The following is a 15,813-nucleotide window of genomic DNA, read 5'->3' on the forward strand; positions in this document are numbered from 1 at the left end:
TGCAAAACGTTTAACGCGGTTCAAAGAGACCATAACGTAAAAAAAATATATATATAATACTAGCATCCCCGTCGCGGCTTCGCCCGCTCTATATGGTTACTTGCGTTTTCCGTCGTGGTCAGAGGATAATTAGCCTGTCATGGCTCGCTTCGCTCGCCTTCCCGTCTGCTGTGTTCATTAAATTCATGCTTGTGAGAATAGTAGTGATAAATAAAAATTAAAGCCTGTTCAATTTATAAAAACTATCAGTTTATCGTAAATTTCTTCAAAGCAACAGTTTGGTCAGTACAGGACTCCATGAGTGATGTAAGAATGTGGGGTTTAAAACAGTCGACCTCCACCTTAATAATATTAGTTTTTTTTCTTGTTTAACTTCCGGGACCACCGTTAGGTATTTCTTCGTAGACTGAATGATTTGTAGCGTGTGATATTTATGCATGATAATATGCATGATACACGCGCCACGAGGCCGGCTAATAATATTAGTTAAAACTGGTTACCCGTACTTCGTAAGGGTAAAAATGTATTTTGCCTAGTTCTTCGCGTTACCCGATAGATATAACTAGAAGGTGACCGTACTTCGTTTATAATTTTTTTTACATTTTTAGTTACATTTATTTCATGCTTTTTAAGTCGAAAACTGGAGGCAAATTCAGCCATAGTCGCGTCGCAGACACTGCAACAGCGGGCTGTATATTAGTTAGCCGTCGCGCCGTACATCGTCGCACCCCTTAAAAAATTGTGATTAAAAAAACCCCGAAAATAGTTTTTAGATATTTATCTGAAGAGTATCTGAAAGCCTCAATATATATAGTACCTCGTACCTCGTTTAATATAGTTGAAAATCGAGAAAAATTTGTAATCATTGTTCAAATTTTTTTACCTTTCTTCACCACCCCTTTAAAGGTTGAATTTCTAGTTGAAAAATCTAGAAACTGGTTTTTAAATATTTACATGAAAATTACACACAACAAAAATCAAGTTAATATCTTCATTTGTTACAGATAAATTAAAAAAAAATAGCCGGGTTTAAAAACAATCAAATACATTTTAACCCTTTAAACTCGGAATTTCAAATTCCGTAAGAAGAACGTGTAAACAGATTTTCATAATTTTATCTTCAGTAGTTTTTACTGACGTTGATGAATGAATCAGGACAAGTTGTTTTATATGTATTAAAGATTATTATTATACATAAATAAAAAAACTAAAGAGGAAGCGGTTACTTCATCGTATACCTACATCTAAAAATAAAGAGCGCGTATAATAGGCGTATTTGAAACAAGGAAGGAAAATATTCATTTTATAACAGTAGGGATTGCACGTTAATTGTACAACACTGCTGCTTGCTCATCGAGCACTGCAACGGTATTTTTGTTGTTTTATTGCGCATGCGTCGACCAATTGTCGTCTACCAGTCTCGGTCAATGCTTTCCTACGATATCAAATATATTTCAAAGAGTAACGCATTAAATATATCGCCATTTTTTATACTTTTCTTCAAAATTTATTTTTTTTATTACTAAGGTATATAATTCGATAAAGATTTGATTCCATCATAGATTGTAGATCAATTTTTATTTATATTTTATTAAATACATATAAAAACAACGTTTTTAATTAAATTTTATGACGTAAAATAAATAATTACAACAAAACCAATTAAAAAAAAAACTTATCTATTATTTTTTACTTTTTAGATTATTTTATAATTTTTTTACTTCGTTGTACGAAGTATTGTGATCGCGAAAAATTTAGATTTTCAGATTTCTACGGAAATATCCATTTTGACCATCCCTGAATCCATTTTGATTAGTTTCGGCGTGACGTCCGTATGTATGTATCTCGCATAACTCGCTAAAACGATTAGCCGTAGGATGTTGAAATTTTGGATTTAGGACCGTTGTAAATCCAAACAAATTTGGATTTTGGATGTTTTCTTAACTGCAGTAATAAGCCCCCATTGAGAGCTTTTCAACTATATATATATAATAAGTGGTACTTATTTTCATTGGTTCCAGAGTTATAGCCAAGTAAAAATTTAATTAATGAAATGTTTTTTCGTACAAGGAGAAGAAAAATCGGTTCGAATCAGACTTCATCTCATTTCTTTTTGTAACTTTTTTTTAAATTTAAATATATTGATTTATTAATAGTTATTAACCTGTGATTGTAAAAAGGTTTTACGGTAAATAATTTAATGATAACAATAAAAAAAATCTATATATGAAAAAATAAGAAGTTATTAATGAAATAAAATTTTATGTAATTTTCATTTTAAAATGTTTATATCTAATTTAATAGGCGTACAAGGAAGTCATGTAGTGTCCACATCAACTATTTTATTTTTTGTAGAGTACAAAAAAAGACCCGTATCAAAAGAAAATTGGTAAAAGAATAACAAATTATAACAATGAAAGATGAAGAAAGACTACTTACTAAAGATCGTGAAATTAGGCTCGTTGGAACGCAGGAATGTGTAATACAGATGTATGATTTCGGTACATCCTAACTTCGTAGGGGGCTTTACCGGAGGTCGTCGTCTTTAGACCGTAAGTGGTCGGCAAACTTTTCATCTAAAGAGCCAAAAAATAATAATCAAAAATTGAAATTTGTTCAAAAAGCTATCTTTTAATAAGAGCTCTGAAATATCGATACAATTTTTAAATTAAATACCATTAGAAGCACACTCAAGAGTTTTTTTAATATTATATCTAGTATTATAATCCGTTAAGAGTAGTCTATGCGGAAGAAAGCAGGTTATCGAAAGAGAAATGTAAGAGATAGTGTCTCTATTTGGGGAGCATTCCAGCATCTCGGAAAGAATTTCATTTAACCAGTCACGTACAGCATTATGCCAGTAAGGAGACCCACCATCTTGTTGCCATAGTTATAGTATATAAGACAAAATATATACATTTTTTTTTTTTTTTTTTAAGTGAAAAATTGTTTAGTTGTGCCGTGCACTTTTGGATGAACATTAAACAAGTCTGATGAGGTTCTGAAGTGAAACGCTCATTCGTGTAAACTCTGGGGAGACGAGCGCGGGAGAAACAAATCAACTGGGTAGTGAATAAGTATGATCCGTAAGGCTTTGTTGTGATACGCTCATTCGGGTAAACTCTAAAGAGAAACATTCAGTTATGGAGTGACTTCTGTACTTGGGCCTGTTTCGTTTTATATTAAATATATTTATAATTTTTTTTTTTTTAAGTTATACGGGTATCGATGTTTAAGGTCATTAACCTTTCTTAAATTCTTTTAAAAATATAATAAAGACCCCAGTAGGATCTCAGATGTAAAATATGATGTATATTGCCCTTGAATTTTTATGAAACACAAAAAAAATACAAACATTAAATATTAAATAAAAACATATATATATATATATATACCACACATATACCACACATATATATATATATATATATATATATATGTGTGTGTGTGTGTGTGTTTTTATTACTTACAGGGTATAAAGAGCCCTGGACATTTATATAAAACAAAAAAATTAAAACGTAGTCATAAAACATACATTAAAAAAAAAAATCTGATGTGGATACCACATGACTTCCTTGTACGCCTATTAAATTACATATTCCCAGTTTTACTGCATTTCATTTAAACTTATTTCATTTAAAAGTGAGATACGATCCACCAATTAATTAATGACGTGGACAGTTACACAATTGCATTGTGGTATACACCACATTGCATCACATTTTTTTTTGTGGTGTCCGTATCAGCATTTTATATTAGTTTATACATTTTTTTTCACGTCGCTTAAATAGTTATGTGGTGTAATTGAGAATGTGTCGGATCTATAACCACGGTCACACCGGTTCAAATCCGACTTCATTCACATATATTTTTTTAACTTTTTTTTAATTTAAATGTATTAATTTATTAATAATTATTAATCTCTGTAAAAATGTTTGAATTAAGATGAAAAGTACAGAAAATATTTTCACTAATAACTTCTGTTTTTTTTTTCATATTTTTTTTTTATTGTTATCGAATTATTATTTATTGCAAAAGTTTTTTTCACATCAGATGCTAATAATTATTAATAAAGTTCCAATACATTATACTAAAAAAAAAATATATGTATATGAAGTCGGATTTGAACCGATATGCCTTCCTCTTGTAACATCCAAATATTTCATTAATTAAAATTTCATTTGGCTATAACTCTGAAACCAGTGAAACTAAGTACCAATTAAAATGTATCGTTGAAAAGCTCTCAATGAGGGCTTATTACTGCAGTTAAGAAAAAGTCCAAAATCCAAATATTTTGAATTTTGGGCTTTTTTAGACACTTTTGGTCTAATCGATTGCATTCAAAAGAGGAGGTGCACAACTAGATGTTACAACAGTCCTAAATCCAAAATTTCAACATTCTACAGCTAATCGTTTTTGAGTTATGCGAGATACAAACGTACGTACGTACAACCGTCACGCAGAAACTAGTCAAAATGGATATTTCCTTTGAAATCTGAAAACCGAAATTTTTCGCGATCTTAATATTTCCGTTACTTTGTACAAGGAAGTAAAAATGCAGAAAAAAGTCTTGATAATACCACCTAATTTTGAAACTTCTGTTTTGGGATGTAAAAGTCTTCATACAGGGGAATTTCGGTGAAACACAACATAAGCTGACTATTGTCGAAGGCTTACTACAAACGCGTTAGTAATCCATTGCATTTTACGTACGCAATTATTCTTCTTCCTGTACCATTTTCTAAATCAACAGTAGTATTGTTTCTTAATCCGTCCAGAGGATAAATGAGGATGATATGTATGAGTGTAAGTGAAGTGTAGTCTTGTACAGTCTCAAGTCGACCATTTCTGAGATGTGTGGTTAATTGAAACCCAACCAGTACAGAACACCAGTATCCGCGATCTAGTATTCAAATACGTATTAAAGTATTTGCCTTTACTAGCATTTGAACGTTGGAACTCTCTACTTCGAAACAGCTGATTTGCGAAGACGCGTTCACCAGTAGACCAACCCGGTGGGTTTAGTCTTCAGTCTTATCTATTCATTTCTCCACGTTGCTCTGACAGCAGGTAGACAGATTTTAACGTCTGCCACTCGAATAGAAATCGTAGCAGTATTCAGACAAATTGTTGCCATTCTGGCAATTTCGTCTGCGCTTTCATTTCCGGAGGTACTAGCATGTCCTACAGTACAAATAAGCATCGCTGTCCTATTCGGTTAATTACATGTAGAATGGACAGGATATTTGCGATAAGGACATCCTTAATGTTCTTGTTCCGAATAGCAGTCAGTGCGCTTAAAGAATCGAAACATATAACCGCTTTTTATTGATTGCAAAAGCCACGCTGGTATTTCTCTCGTACAGATTGCTAATCTATCCTGCAAAGCGATTTCGTGCTTTTTTATTAACTCACGATATCGTACTCCGGGTTGTCTGGAATAGCCTAGGTAGCGCGGTGTTCATATAAAGCAATCAAAGGATTATTACGAGTATTAAAAGTTTTATGTTTATGTAAGTAAGAAAGGCACATATTAGTATATTTGCTGCATATCTTAACAGTAATGTAGTGGAATTAATTACATTACATTCTGATGCCCGGCTTCAGACATTACACTAGTCACCAGGCTTGTATGGAAAGCGCCTGTGGCATATCTGATTTATAATTGTTGTTCGGCGTACGTGTAATAATTCGAGTAGATGTTATACCTATCTTTCAGTGATTACGTTTAGTGCAACAAAGTTCTAATAATGGAAAATATTATTGAAGAGTAATTCAGTCATTGCGTGCATTCAGAAGAAAATTTTATGATACACTATAGTAGTAGAGACTATAGCAAAAATGCTTTAGACTGTAGCACATTTGCTGTAATTTCAGCTATTATAGTGTACGTTAAAATATCTTGCTGAATGCACGCATTGTGTATCTAAGTCATTTACGTATGTTTCATGTATGTATATATACACGCATATATATATATATATATATATATATATATATCGTAACCATATATATATATATATATGGTTACGACAGAAAATACAGGGTGTCCCATATAAAACGCAACCCATCAATCACTCATCCATGAAATTTCAAAAGTTAAGTTTACTCCCCTACTCGTTACTGAAATGGACTCGTCCAACATCTGAACATCGCGGCAACGCAGTAGAACACTACCGATAGTAACAACAATGCAATCATAACGTTCAGTGTATTGTTAGAGACAAGATAGTGTTTTCGCTAGATGAACGTGTTTTCATTTGTCGAGTCGTACTTCAGTACGAAATCAGCGGTTGCAGTGCAAGATTTGTTTCCCCATAAGTACCCAGATAAACCGGCTCCTAACAAAACATCAGTATTAAGGTTAGTTACAAAATTTAGAGAGACCGGTTCTGTTAATAATAAGGAACACAAAAGATCTGGGTGAGTGTTGAATACAGATACAGTCACTGAAATCAAACACCGATTACTCGCCTCGCCAAATAAATCGATCAGACGTTTGTCTGCTGAAATTAATTTGTCTAAATCAACTGTTCATCGGGCGACCAAACGATTACGATTACGACCTTATCGCATTCAAACGGTTCATCCACTTCTTGAGCTCGACAAAGAAAAACGGCTACAATATTGTCAACGGTTCCGTCGATTTCTGCGTGAGGGAATTAACGTTATGGATTCGTTATTTTTCACAGATGAAGCACGGTTTCATTTGGACGGCTAAGTAAACAGCCAAAACAGTAGAATTAGGAGCGCTGAAAATCCCCACGTTTATCACGGAAAACAATTACACCCGCAGAAGTTGGGCGTGTGGTGCGCGATATCGCGGAAGAAAATAATCGATCCTATTTTTTTTTTAGTACACCATTAATGCAGAACGATATCAGGATATTTTATTTCAGTTCATCGCACTTATAGAAGAGGAAGACAGACACTGCCGGGTACAACATGACGGTGCGACATCGCACTACGCAGGTTCAGCTTCTGATTTCGTCGAGGAATTCTTTGTTAATCGTGTTATCGGTCGAGGCTTGTGGCCACCAAGATCTCCAGATTTGACTGCGGCGGATTTTTTTCTACGGGGTTACCTCAAAGAAAAAGCCTACAGCGACAAACCACGAACACTTGAACGATTGAAAGTCAATATTGAACAAGCTGTATTAAATATCCAGCCACAAACTTTGAAAAAAGTTGCTAGAAATGCTGTAAAAAGAATTGAAGCTTGTATTCAAGAAGATGGCGGCCATTTCCAGAATTTACTCTATATGTAAGGTAATGGATGGTAATAATAAAAATTACATTTACATTTACATGTACACATGCCTTTTTATTATTTCAATACCTACCAATATAAGGTTGGGTTGCTTTTTATATGGAACACTCTGTATTTCAAAACATATCAGTAATGAATAAATAAAAAATAAAACTGATGAAAATAAATAATTTTATCTATATTTATGTATATAATGTTAATTTATGCATTGTTCCTGATTCCTCCAAGTAATGTCATTCATAATATTAATATCATAAATATTATAATAATAACAAACAGTTACAAAAAGTTCAAAGAAAATCAGTATATCAGTAATGAGTGCAGAATATGCCACCAATCATCAGAAACAGTTGATAACTGGATGCTCCAATTTGGCTACCACGGAATATATGCGTCGCCAAAATCTTACATTAATCATTGTTCATCAGGCATTAGCATTAAAATTAGGAATTGTAGATGACAGGGACTTACATTGGATAATAAGCATTATAGAGTGTATTATAATCTCCCCATACATGCTGACAGATTTATTGCTACAAATAAGCCAGACATTGTTCTCCACAACATTAGAGAAAAAACTGCTCTTCTCATTGATGTCACTTACCCATCTGATCACAATATTAATAAGGCTGAAACAGGTAAAATAACTAAATACAACCCTGTAGCAATAGATGTATGTAGAAATTTACAGACTGAACTCAATAGAAGGTATTCCCATTGTGATAAGAGAAAACGGATTAATTAACAAAAAATTAAAGAAATACATAGAAAAGATTGGCCTTCTCTTTTTCTTTTTTCTGTTTAGCCTCCGGAACCAACATAAGATATTACTTAAGAGTATGAATGTAAATGAAGTGTAGTCTTGTACAGTCTCTGTTCGTCTATCCTGAGATGTGTGGTTAATTGAAACCAAACCACCAAAGAACACCGGTATCCACGATCTTGTATTCAAAACCGTAAAAGTAACTGCCTTTACTAGGATTTGAAGCTTAGAAATCTCAACTTCGAAATCAGCTGATTTGCGATGACGAGTTCACTACTAGACCAACTCGGTGGGTAGAAAAGTTTGTCCTACAATCAATTCAAAAAGCCCAAAAATCAGTAATTCTACAGATGTGCAGGATTGTATGAACAGTGTTAAATGTACCGCAGTACTGAATGAGGTATGCCCTAATGATCCCTCATACTGAAATTCCGGTTGTGAAACATATGCGAGGCAAAATAAGAGAAAATAATTTTATATATATACACGATTGTGTGACGTGTATATATATATATATATATATATATATATACACACATATAACAATCGAAACGATTATGATAGCCATTGTTTTCACTTCGGACCACACAGTTTTTTTTTAAATGATGGAAGATTATCTTATGACCTTTTTCGTTTAAAAACTCTTTTAATTAGTTAGGGTTGAAAATATATATTAAAAACATCTGACAAAACAGTTGTAGGATTTTCCCGGAATGCGGCTAAAGCTGCGTTCGGGGAAAGTTTATCAGAAAGAACTATGGATTGTGTCCAATTCAAGGCTTACACAAACACACACACACACACGATTTAATAAAAAAAATGTATTATTCTATTTAAATATAATATTTTTATTTTAATATAATGATTTTAACTAAAGCGCGCACATATACCGTATTTAATTCGCGCGGGTTTGGTGGTATTAGCAGCGACGGTCAGCACTAACTAATGTAATTTCACAATTTACATAAAGGAAATTTCGCTTGTACTGTAGACAGACTGGTGTAGCCGCGAGGCTTAACCCACCAGGTACCAAATCGACCGGGCAATTAAGTTCGAGACCTAGCCGGCCAGACCGAGTTACCATTTTACACTTTAAATATTATTATTTATTTAATACTACCGCTCACTTGTGACGTCATAACATAGCAGTTGTTGAATTTGTTTGGAGTGGGGATGCGATTTTGCAAATATTTTTACTTTTTAATTGTTAATAAATGTGCTTAAGAAAAATATGAATATTAATTAGGGGAAATCTCATGATACTGTGGATGACCTTGATCTACAATCTCACCCCTTTGACCTTTTAAGTTGAAAATTTAATGCATCAATGACCCATTTATTGAAGTAATCTGACCAAATTTTTTTTTCTTTTTCAATATTGATTAGAGGTGATTAGAGGCCAACACCGAACACACGTACATACGAAATATTAACATCCGGAAAATTTCCATCTAGTTTTTTTGAGTTCCTTAGGTATCAAAACGTCAAGATCCGGTGAAAACCGCATATTCCCAAATTGGACCGATTACAACACTTTTCCTTCTAGAGCTATACTTCTATTGTAGCGCTACCTAGACGGGAATGTAAAAAAATACATTCGGGTTGACTTAAACAATTTTCTTGGAACTTAAGTAACAGAAAACTATACATCTCAGAAATGGTTGACCCGAGACTGTACAAGACTACACTTCATTTACATTCATACATATTATTCTCTAAATTAATACCTTACAGTGGTTCCGGAGGCTAAATAGAAAAAGAAAAAAGAAAGGTAAAAGAAGAAAAGTCGTGTTTGTATTTTCAAAGAAAATAAACACTAATAAAATCTGTAATGTTATTAAAAAAAATAATAATAATGTATAATCCAATTACAAAATTATATATTTTTATAAAATTAAATATTATTCTTAGCTTTTGTAGAGTTAATTTATTACAAAAAGATTTGATTAATTTTCTCTTAAAATCTGTTGCAGTACAAGATTATAATTCAATAGGATATTCAATTTTAATATTATGGATTAAATATGGCGCCGCTATAAAAGAAGAGTCACTCTGTATATAATCACAGCTGTACGAGTATAACTCTAGTTAGCTAACGATCTGAACCCACATAAGGCATGCTCTGTTAGCCTACGCGATGTTGATGTGTTTTGTTTTGATGCAGTTTTAGTTCATACTTCACCGTCAACTAAAGCCGGTAACGATACACTTATTATTACTTGATACAGTACTTTGGACAACTAAATTATGTTCGCTGAAATTACATGACAGTATTTATTTTTATCTACAGAATAAAAACAGCATACAAAAATGTAAGTAACGTAGATTTTCATTAATCGATTCAATTTGTAACAATTTAATAATTAATTGTAAATAACAAAACAAGCTTAAACGTAATGTTATTTTGTAAATTAACCTAGCTTACTATTTTTTTGTTTTGTTAGGTTAAGTTTATTAATTAATTATTTAATGAATTTAAAAAGAAATATAGTATTTATATTTTAATAAATATATATATAAATTTATACGCGGGTTTTTTCTTTGTTTTATATTTATGCATTACCAGAATTGAATAAAAATATAACCTAAAAAAGTACTGTACCGGATAATTTCATTATAAAATAACAATAATAATTAATTACTTTTAAATGTTATCCGATAATTTTTCTTTGATATTCTATTACGTAAATAAATTTTTAATTTACAATTTATATAAAGAGTAGGAGCGTTAGATTCAAAACATAAATAAGGGGCAAAATTTCCTGAATCAGACAAGGTGGAAAAGATCCCTAAGCATATCTCAATTAACATACTAAAAATGGAGGGCCTTATCAAAAAAAATGTTGGGATACTCGGGTGAATTTAATAAAACGGCCCAGTTTATATCGATGTAAACGTGTCGTAGTCCCGTTTTTCGGTTTTAACTAATTAAATGTTAAATTTATCGAAAAATGTTACAAATGAAAGTTGTCGAACGGAAAATTTTAGACAAAAAATCTCTAGTAACATTTTCAATAGATCGTAAATAAACGTAAGAATGATCTGTTGTTATTTATATAAAAAACAAAAAAAAACTCGTTTTATATGTTAAACGATTAAATTTTTTGGAAATATTTAAAAAAAGAATGAAATCGAAGGTTGAAATTCATTAAAGTACATATTTATGGTTAACTTTACAAAGTTTAACATAAAAATCTATTTTTGTTAATTTTTTACAAATATTTATTTTTATTGCTATTTTCAGTTTGATACGCATTGACGCATTTTACAAAACATTACGCTCCCAAAACTCAGTCAAAAATTAAAATTTACATAAAAATGATATTGACATTTAAAATTAAATATTTTTCCCGAACTATTGTTTAATATTTAATTTCGTAAAATTTTAGTAATTTATGATCGATTTTTTTGTACTTAGTTAAAGTCCCAAAATACGTTTTTGATATATAATTATTTTAAAATTACTAATATTTAAAAAAAAAAGGGCAATATATTTTACCACGAAATTTATTACATTCATAAATAATAATCACCTTAAGAATATATTCGCATAGTTTTAATTTTTTTGAATTTTTTTTATTTATTTGCAGGCCACTGATAAATATGAAAATACTTCGACCTGACAAAATTGTACTGTAATATGTTGTTCCTAAATTTAGCAAATTCTTTTAAATTTACCAAAAGTTATTCCTGTACGTATAATTTACCTATGACATTTTAATTTTTTGTATTATAGATCAAAAGTTATAGATTTTTTTTTTTATCACGTGCGAGTGTTAAAACTGTGTCGCTATCTCTACATAGATAGTACATAGACTATTTATTGCGTTAGCTCGTTTATTCTTAATCTGATCGTAATATGTCCATACACTTTTTTGTGTAAAATTTTCCGCTCTACATTTTTGAGTTGATAATGTTTTCCTGTAAAATCAATATTTAACGACCTACAACCAAAATAGTGAAAAGAAAACATGGTTCCTAAATTTTATTTTGTTTATAAACAAGGCTCCCGACGTTTAGTATGTTAATTAAATCAGCTGATTTGGAAGTCGAGAATTCCAGCGTTCAAGTCCTAGCAAAGTCAGTTAATTTTACACGGATTTGAATACTAGATCGTGGATACCGGTGTTCTTTGGTGATTAGGTTTCAATTAACCTCACATCTCAGGACTGGTCGAACTGAGACTGTACAAGACTACACTTCATTTACACTCATACATATCATCCTCTGAAGTATTATCTGAACGGTACCGGAGGCTATACAGGAAAAAGAAAGAAGTATGTTAATTAAACCTACCGGGTTGATCTAGTGATGAACGCGTCTTCCCAAATCAGCTGATTTATCTAGGAATATATTCATAATTTTATTTATTTATTTTCTTATTTCAATATAGAGTTTCAGTGGCGCCATCTAAAAACTAACTTAACTACAAAAGCGTTGTGGTTATATAACGGATTTTGAGCTTGTTTGGTAATGCTATTAATTTGGCGGCCCTTTATAAAGTTAAATTAACTAAATTTTTTTTTTAGTACTACAATTTAATTAAACAAGTTTCGCAAAAAAAAAAACCGGTAGAAGTTTATGTTATTCAGACTATATGTATTTTTACATTGATTTGAATGCTAGATCGTGAATACCGGTGTTCTTTGGTGGTTGGGTTTCAATTAACCACACATCTCAGGATTGGTCGAACTGAGAATGTACAAGACTTACACTTCATTTACACTCATACATATCATCATCATTCATCCTCTGAAGAATTATCTAAACGGTAGTTACCGGAGGCTAAACAGGAAAAAAGAACGACTATATGTATTTATAATGCAAGTATTAAAAATATATATTATTTGAATTCATGATAATAAAATTATTAATCTGATTTTTTTTTTAAAGTAAAATTTAAAAAAAATCACTGTACACAAACGGAACAATGAAGTTTCTCCTTTATAAATTTTACATATATTTTTAAAATTTTAAATACCTAAAGACGAACATAATGATTTAAAAACAAAAGATAAGGAATTGTTTCCCGTATACTGATAATGGATTATTCCTATAGCGATATGTTTTGGTCTCTGTATTTTGCAGACTGAACTGTCCAACTGGCATTTTTCCAAAAAATAATAATGATAATAGTAATAATGATTAGTAAATACAACAGCATATAAACGTAAGCGATGCGTTTTAAAACAGATAAAACTAATAAACCGTAATTATAAAATATATAACTAAATTGTTATCTGTAAATTAATTTATTTACAAAAATAAATATAAAATTAATAAAATTTTATTGAATGAACGAATCGAGATTCTAATTCGACCTTTTGGCAATACATTTTTTTTAGTGTTTGCGACGTAGTTACAGCCAACGTGTTTTAAATATTTATGAAATTTTATAAATTTAAGTAAAACCACATTTATGTAAAGATTTTCTATTAATTTTTGTCACTAAATAGAGCGTCTCTAAGCCGAATTGGCACAGATCGTTCTAGGCCAGGGGTCGGCAACCTTTTGAGTCGCAAGAGTAAAAAATTACAATTTACAAAATTTCAAAGTTTTTAAAGAGCTACAATATTTTTTTCGAAAATAGTTTTATTAAATAACAATTTATAATTATCTTTAATTATCTTCGCTTATAATTATTATTTTAACGCTAATTTGTAAATAATAAAAGCTATAAAATAGATAAATAATAAAATAGGTAATTTATTAAATATATATTTTAATAAAAACACTTTCGCGGTAATATCCAACAGTAGTACTTTATTTCTTTTTTGACAATTCTTATTGACTTCAAAAAAGTAGTTAGGTATCTTATTTGGAAAAAAATATGTATAATATGTATTTTAAAAATATAATACTTATTATGTTACCTATCTTTACTTCGGTTTTATTATTATTATTATTATTATATATATGTACATACATAACGTTGAGAAGATAATTCGCTTCTAACTCTTTTACTTGAAACAACAAACTATACGTCACAGCCAAAGCACTGGTGAAGACGCCAAATTTTCTTGCGTCGAAAGCGAATTAAAACCTACATAGAAACATCCGACGACGGCGTCATTCGAGAGCTTCTGACGGACTGACGACAGTGACGACGCGTGACACAGGGGAGGGGTGCGGTGAAAAGCGAGTACAAGTCACAAAGAGATAGAATCGGTGCCTAATCTTCGTTAATCGATTCAGAACGATTTTTAAATGTTTTTTATTGATAAAATAAATAATATTTGAGTATGGAACTAAAGAGCCGCAGCTTCACATCCAAAGAGCCGCTTGTGGCTCGCGAGCCGCAGGTTGCCGACCCCGATTCTTTCTTCTTTCTTTTTTTTCCTGTTTAGCCTCCGGTAACTACCTTTCAGATAATACTTCAGAGGATGAATGGAGTGAGGATGATATGTATGAGTGTAAATGAAGTGAAGTCTTGTACATTCTCAGTTCGACCATTTCTGAGATGTGTGGTTAATTGAAACCCAACCACCAAAGAACACCGGTATCCACGATCTAGTATTCAAATCCGTTTAAAAATAGCTGACTTTATTAGGACTTGAAAGCTAGAACTCTCGACTTCCAAATCAGCTGATTTGGGAAGACGCGTTCACCACTAGACCAACGCGGTGGCCTAGCTAGTGTGGGGCTATAATACGCTACTTGTGGAAGACAGTATAATACATACGGTATAATAAATTATAGTTTTTTTAACCACTCTTATATTAACTCGCTTTTGGACTGAGTATGTGAGATTTATGGTACGGAACATTTCAGTCGAATTTTGAAGCATTTTCGCTTATCAATTCGCTCTGATATTTTGCATACGGGTTTACTCCTGATGACAACACATTTTAGCAACATTTTCAAATCGCTAAGATGCCCCTAAGTTGCTAAGTGATAAAAATGCCCCTTGAACTTATGCAACCATTTTTACATACGTATTTTTTAATAAATATAACCTAGTCTGTTTCGATAAGTTTGGATCTAAAATTCGCGACCGAAGTTTTGGGAAAATGTAGTACTTTTTATTGGATCCGAATTTTCGGACGAAAATCGCAAATATCTCGAAAACGGTCGGTCCTAGCGCTCTGAAAAATTTTTTTCAACCCCCTGTATGAAAACCCCATTCACTCTCAGTGGTACCTGTCGGATTATAAAATTTTCAAGTGCCCTCGGGACGCCGTTCGGAATTTGCGGTGGAATGCCACCGTAATATCGGAATAGCTCGTCCGATTTTCACGATTCCAACGGCGTACGTATCAGCAGGTCGAGCGCTAACTGTTTTAACTCATCGGGTACACTCTTGATCGACCGGGATGTTGGTTATCCGGGTATTAAATCGTTTAGCGTTATGTTTTGATAGCACTCACCCACCGTAAAACGTACCGATCCGATCTTTCAGTAAATACTCTCAAACCTGTGCGCTAGCGCAGCTATAAAGTATAAACTTATGAAGACTAAAAAGTAGAAAATAAAGCATGTATTAAAAAGCTTTTCAAAAACCACTATTAAATTAAACGCACTAAAAGGTAAAAAATAAATTTAGGACGGTATCTCAGAATGGATTTGACGAACAAGTTTTGATAGTGACATGTAAGATTATGTGAAAGTATAGCTTCAAATTGAAAATGTGATGTTTTTGCCAATTTTTTCATTTGCGTGATGATTGGCCTAAAGAGTAGGGTAACGATTTAATTTCCGAATAACCAAGATTCGGTCGATCAAGAGTGTACCCGATGCGTTAAACAGTTAGCGTTTGACCTGCTGATATGTACGCCGTTTG

General features: G+C 31.9%; 1 protein-coding gene across 3 annotated transcripts in view; it reads left to right on the forward strand.

The window, feature by feature from the left end:
* Positions 1 to 10,138: 10,138 nt before the first annotated feature.
* The window catches only part of LOC142332369 (uncharacterized), a 91,955-nt gene continuing 86,280 nt past the window's right edge, over positions 10,139 to 15,813 (forward strand). For all 3 annotated transcript variants that reach the window (XR_012758282.1, XM_075378777.1, XM_075378776.1), the window contains exon 1: positions 10,139 to 10,345. Coding sequence is in view for 1 of the 3 variants with exons in the window: in XM_075378777.1 (XP_075234892.1) it covers positions 10,298 to 10,345 (48 nt within the window). In the remaining 2 variants the exon portion in view is untranslated. The remainder of the gene's footprint in view (positions 10,346 to 15,813) is intronic.

The sequence above is a fragment of the Lycorma delicatula genome, chromosome 11, assembly GCF_047948215.1.
Source record: "Lycorma delicatula isolate Av1 chromosome 11, ASM4794821v1, whole genome shotgun sequence".
In the NCBI taxonomy this organism is placed as follows: domain Eukaryota; kingdom Metazoa; phylum Arthropoda; class Insecta; order Hemiptera; family Fulgoridae; genus Lycorma; species Lycorma delicatula.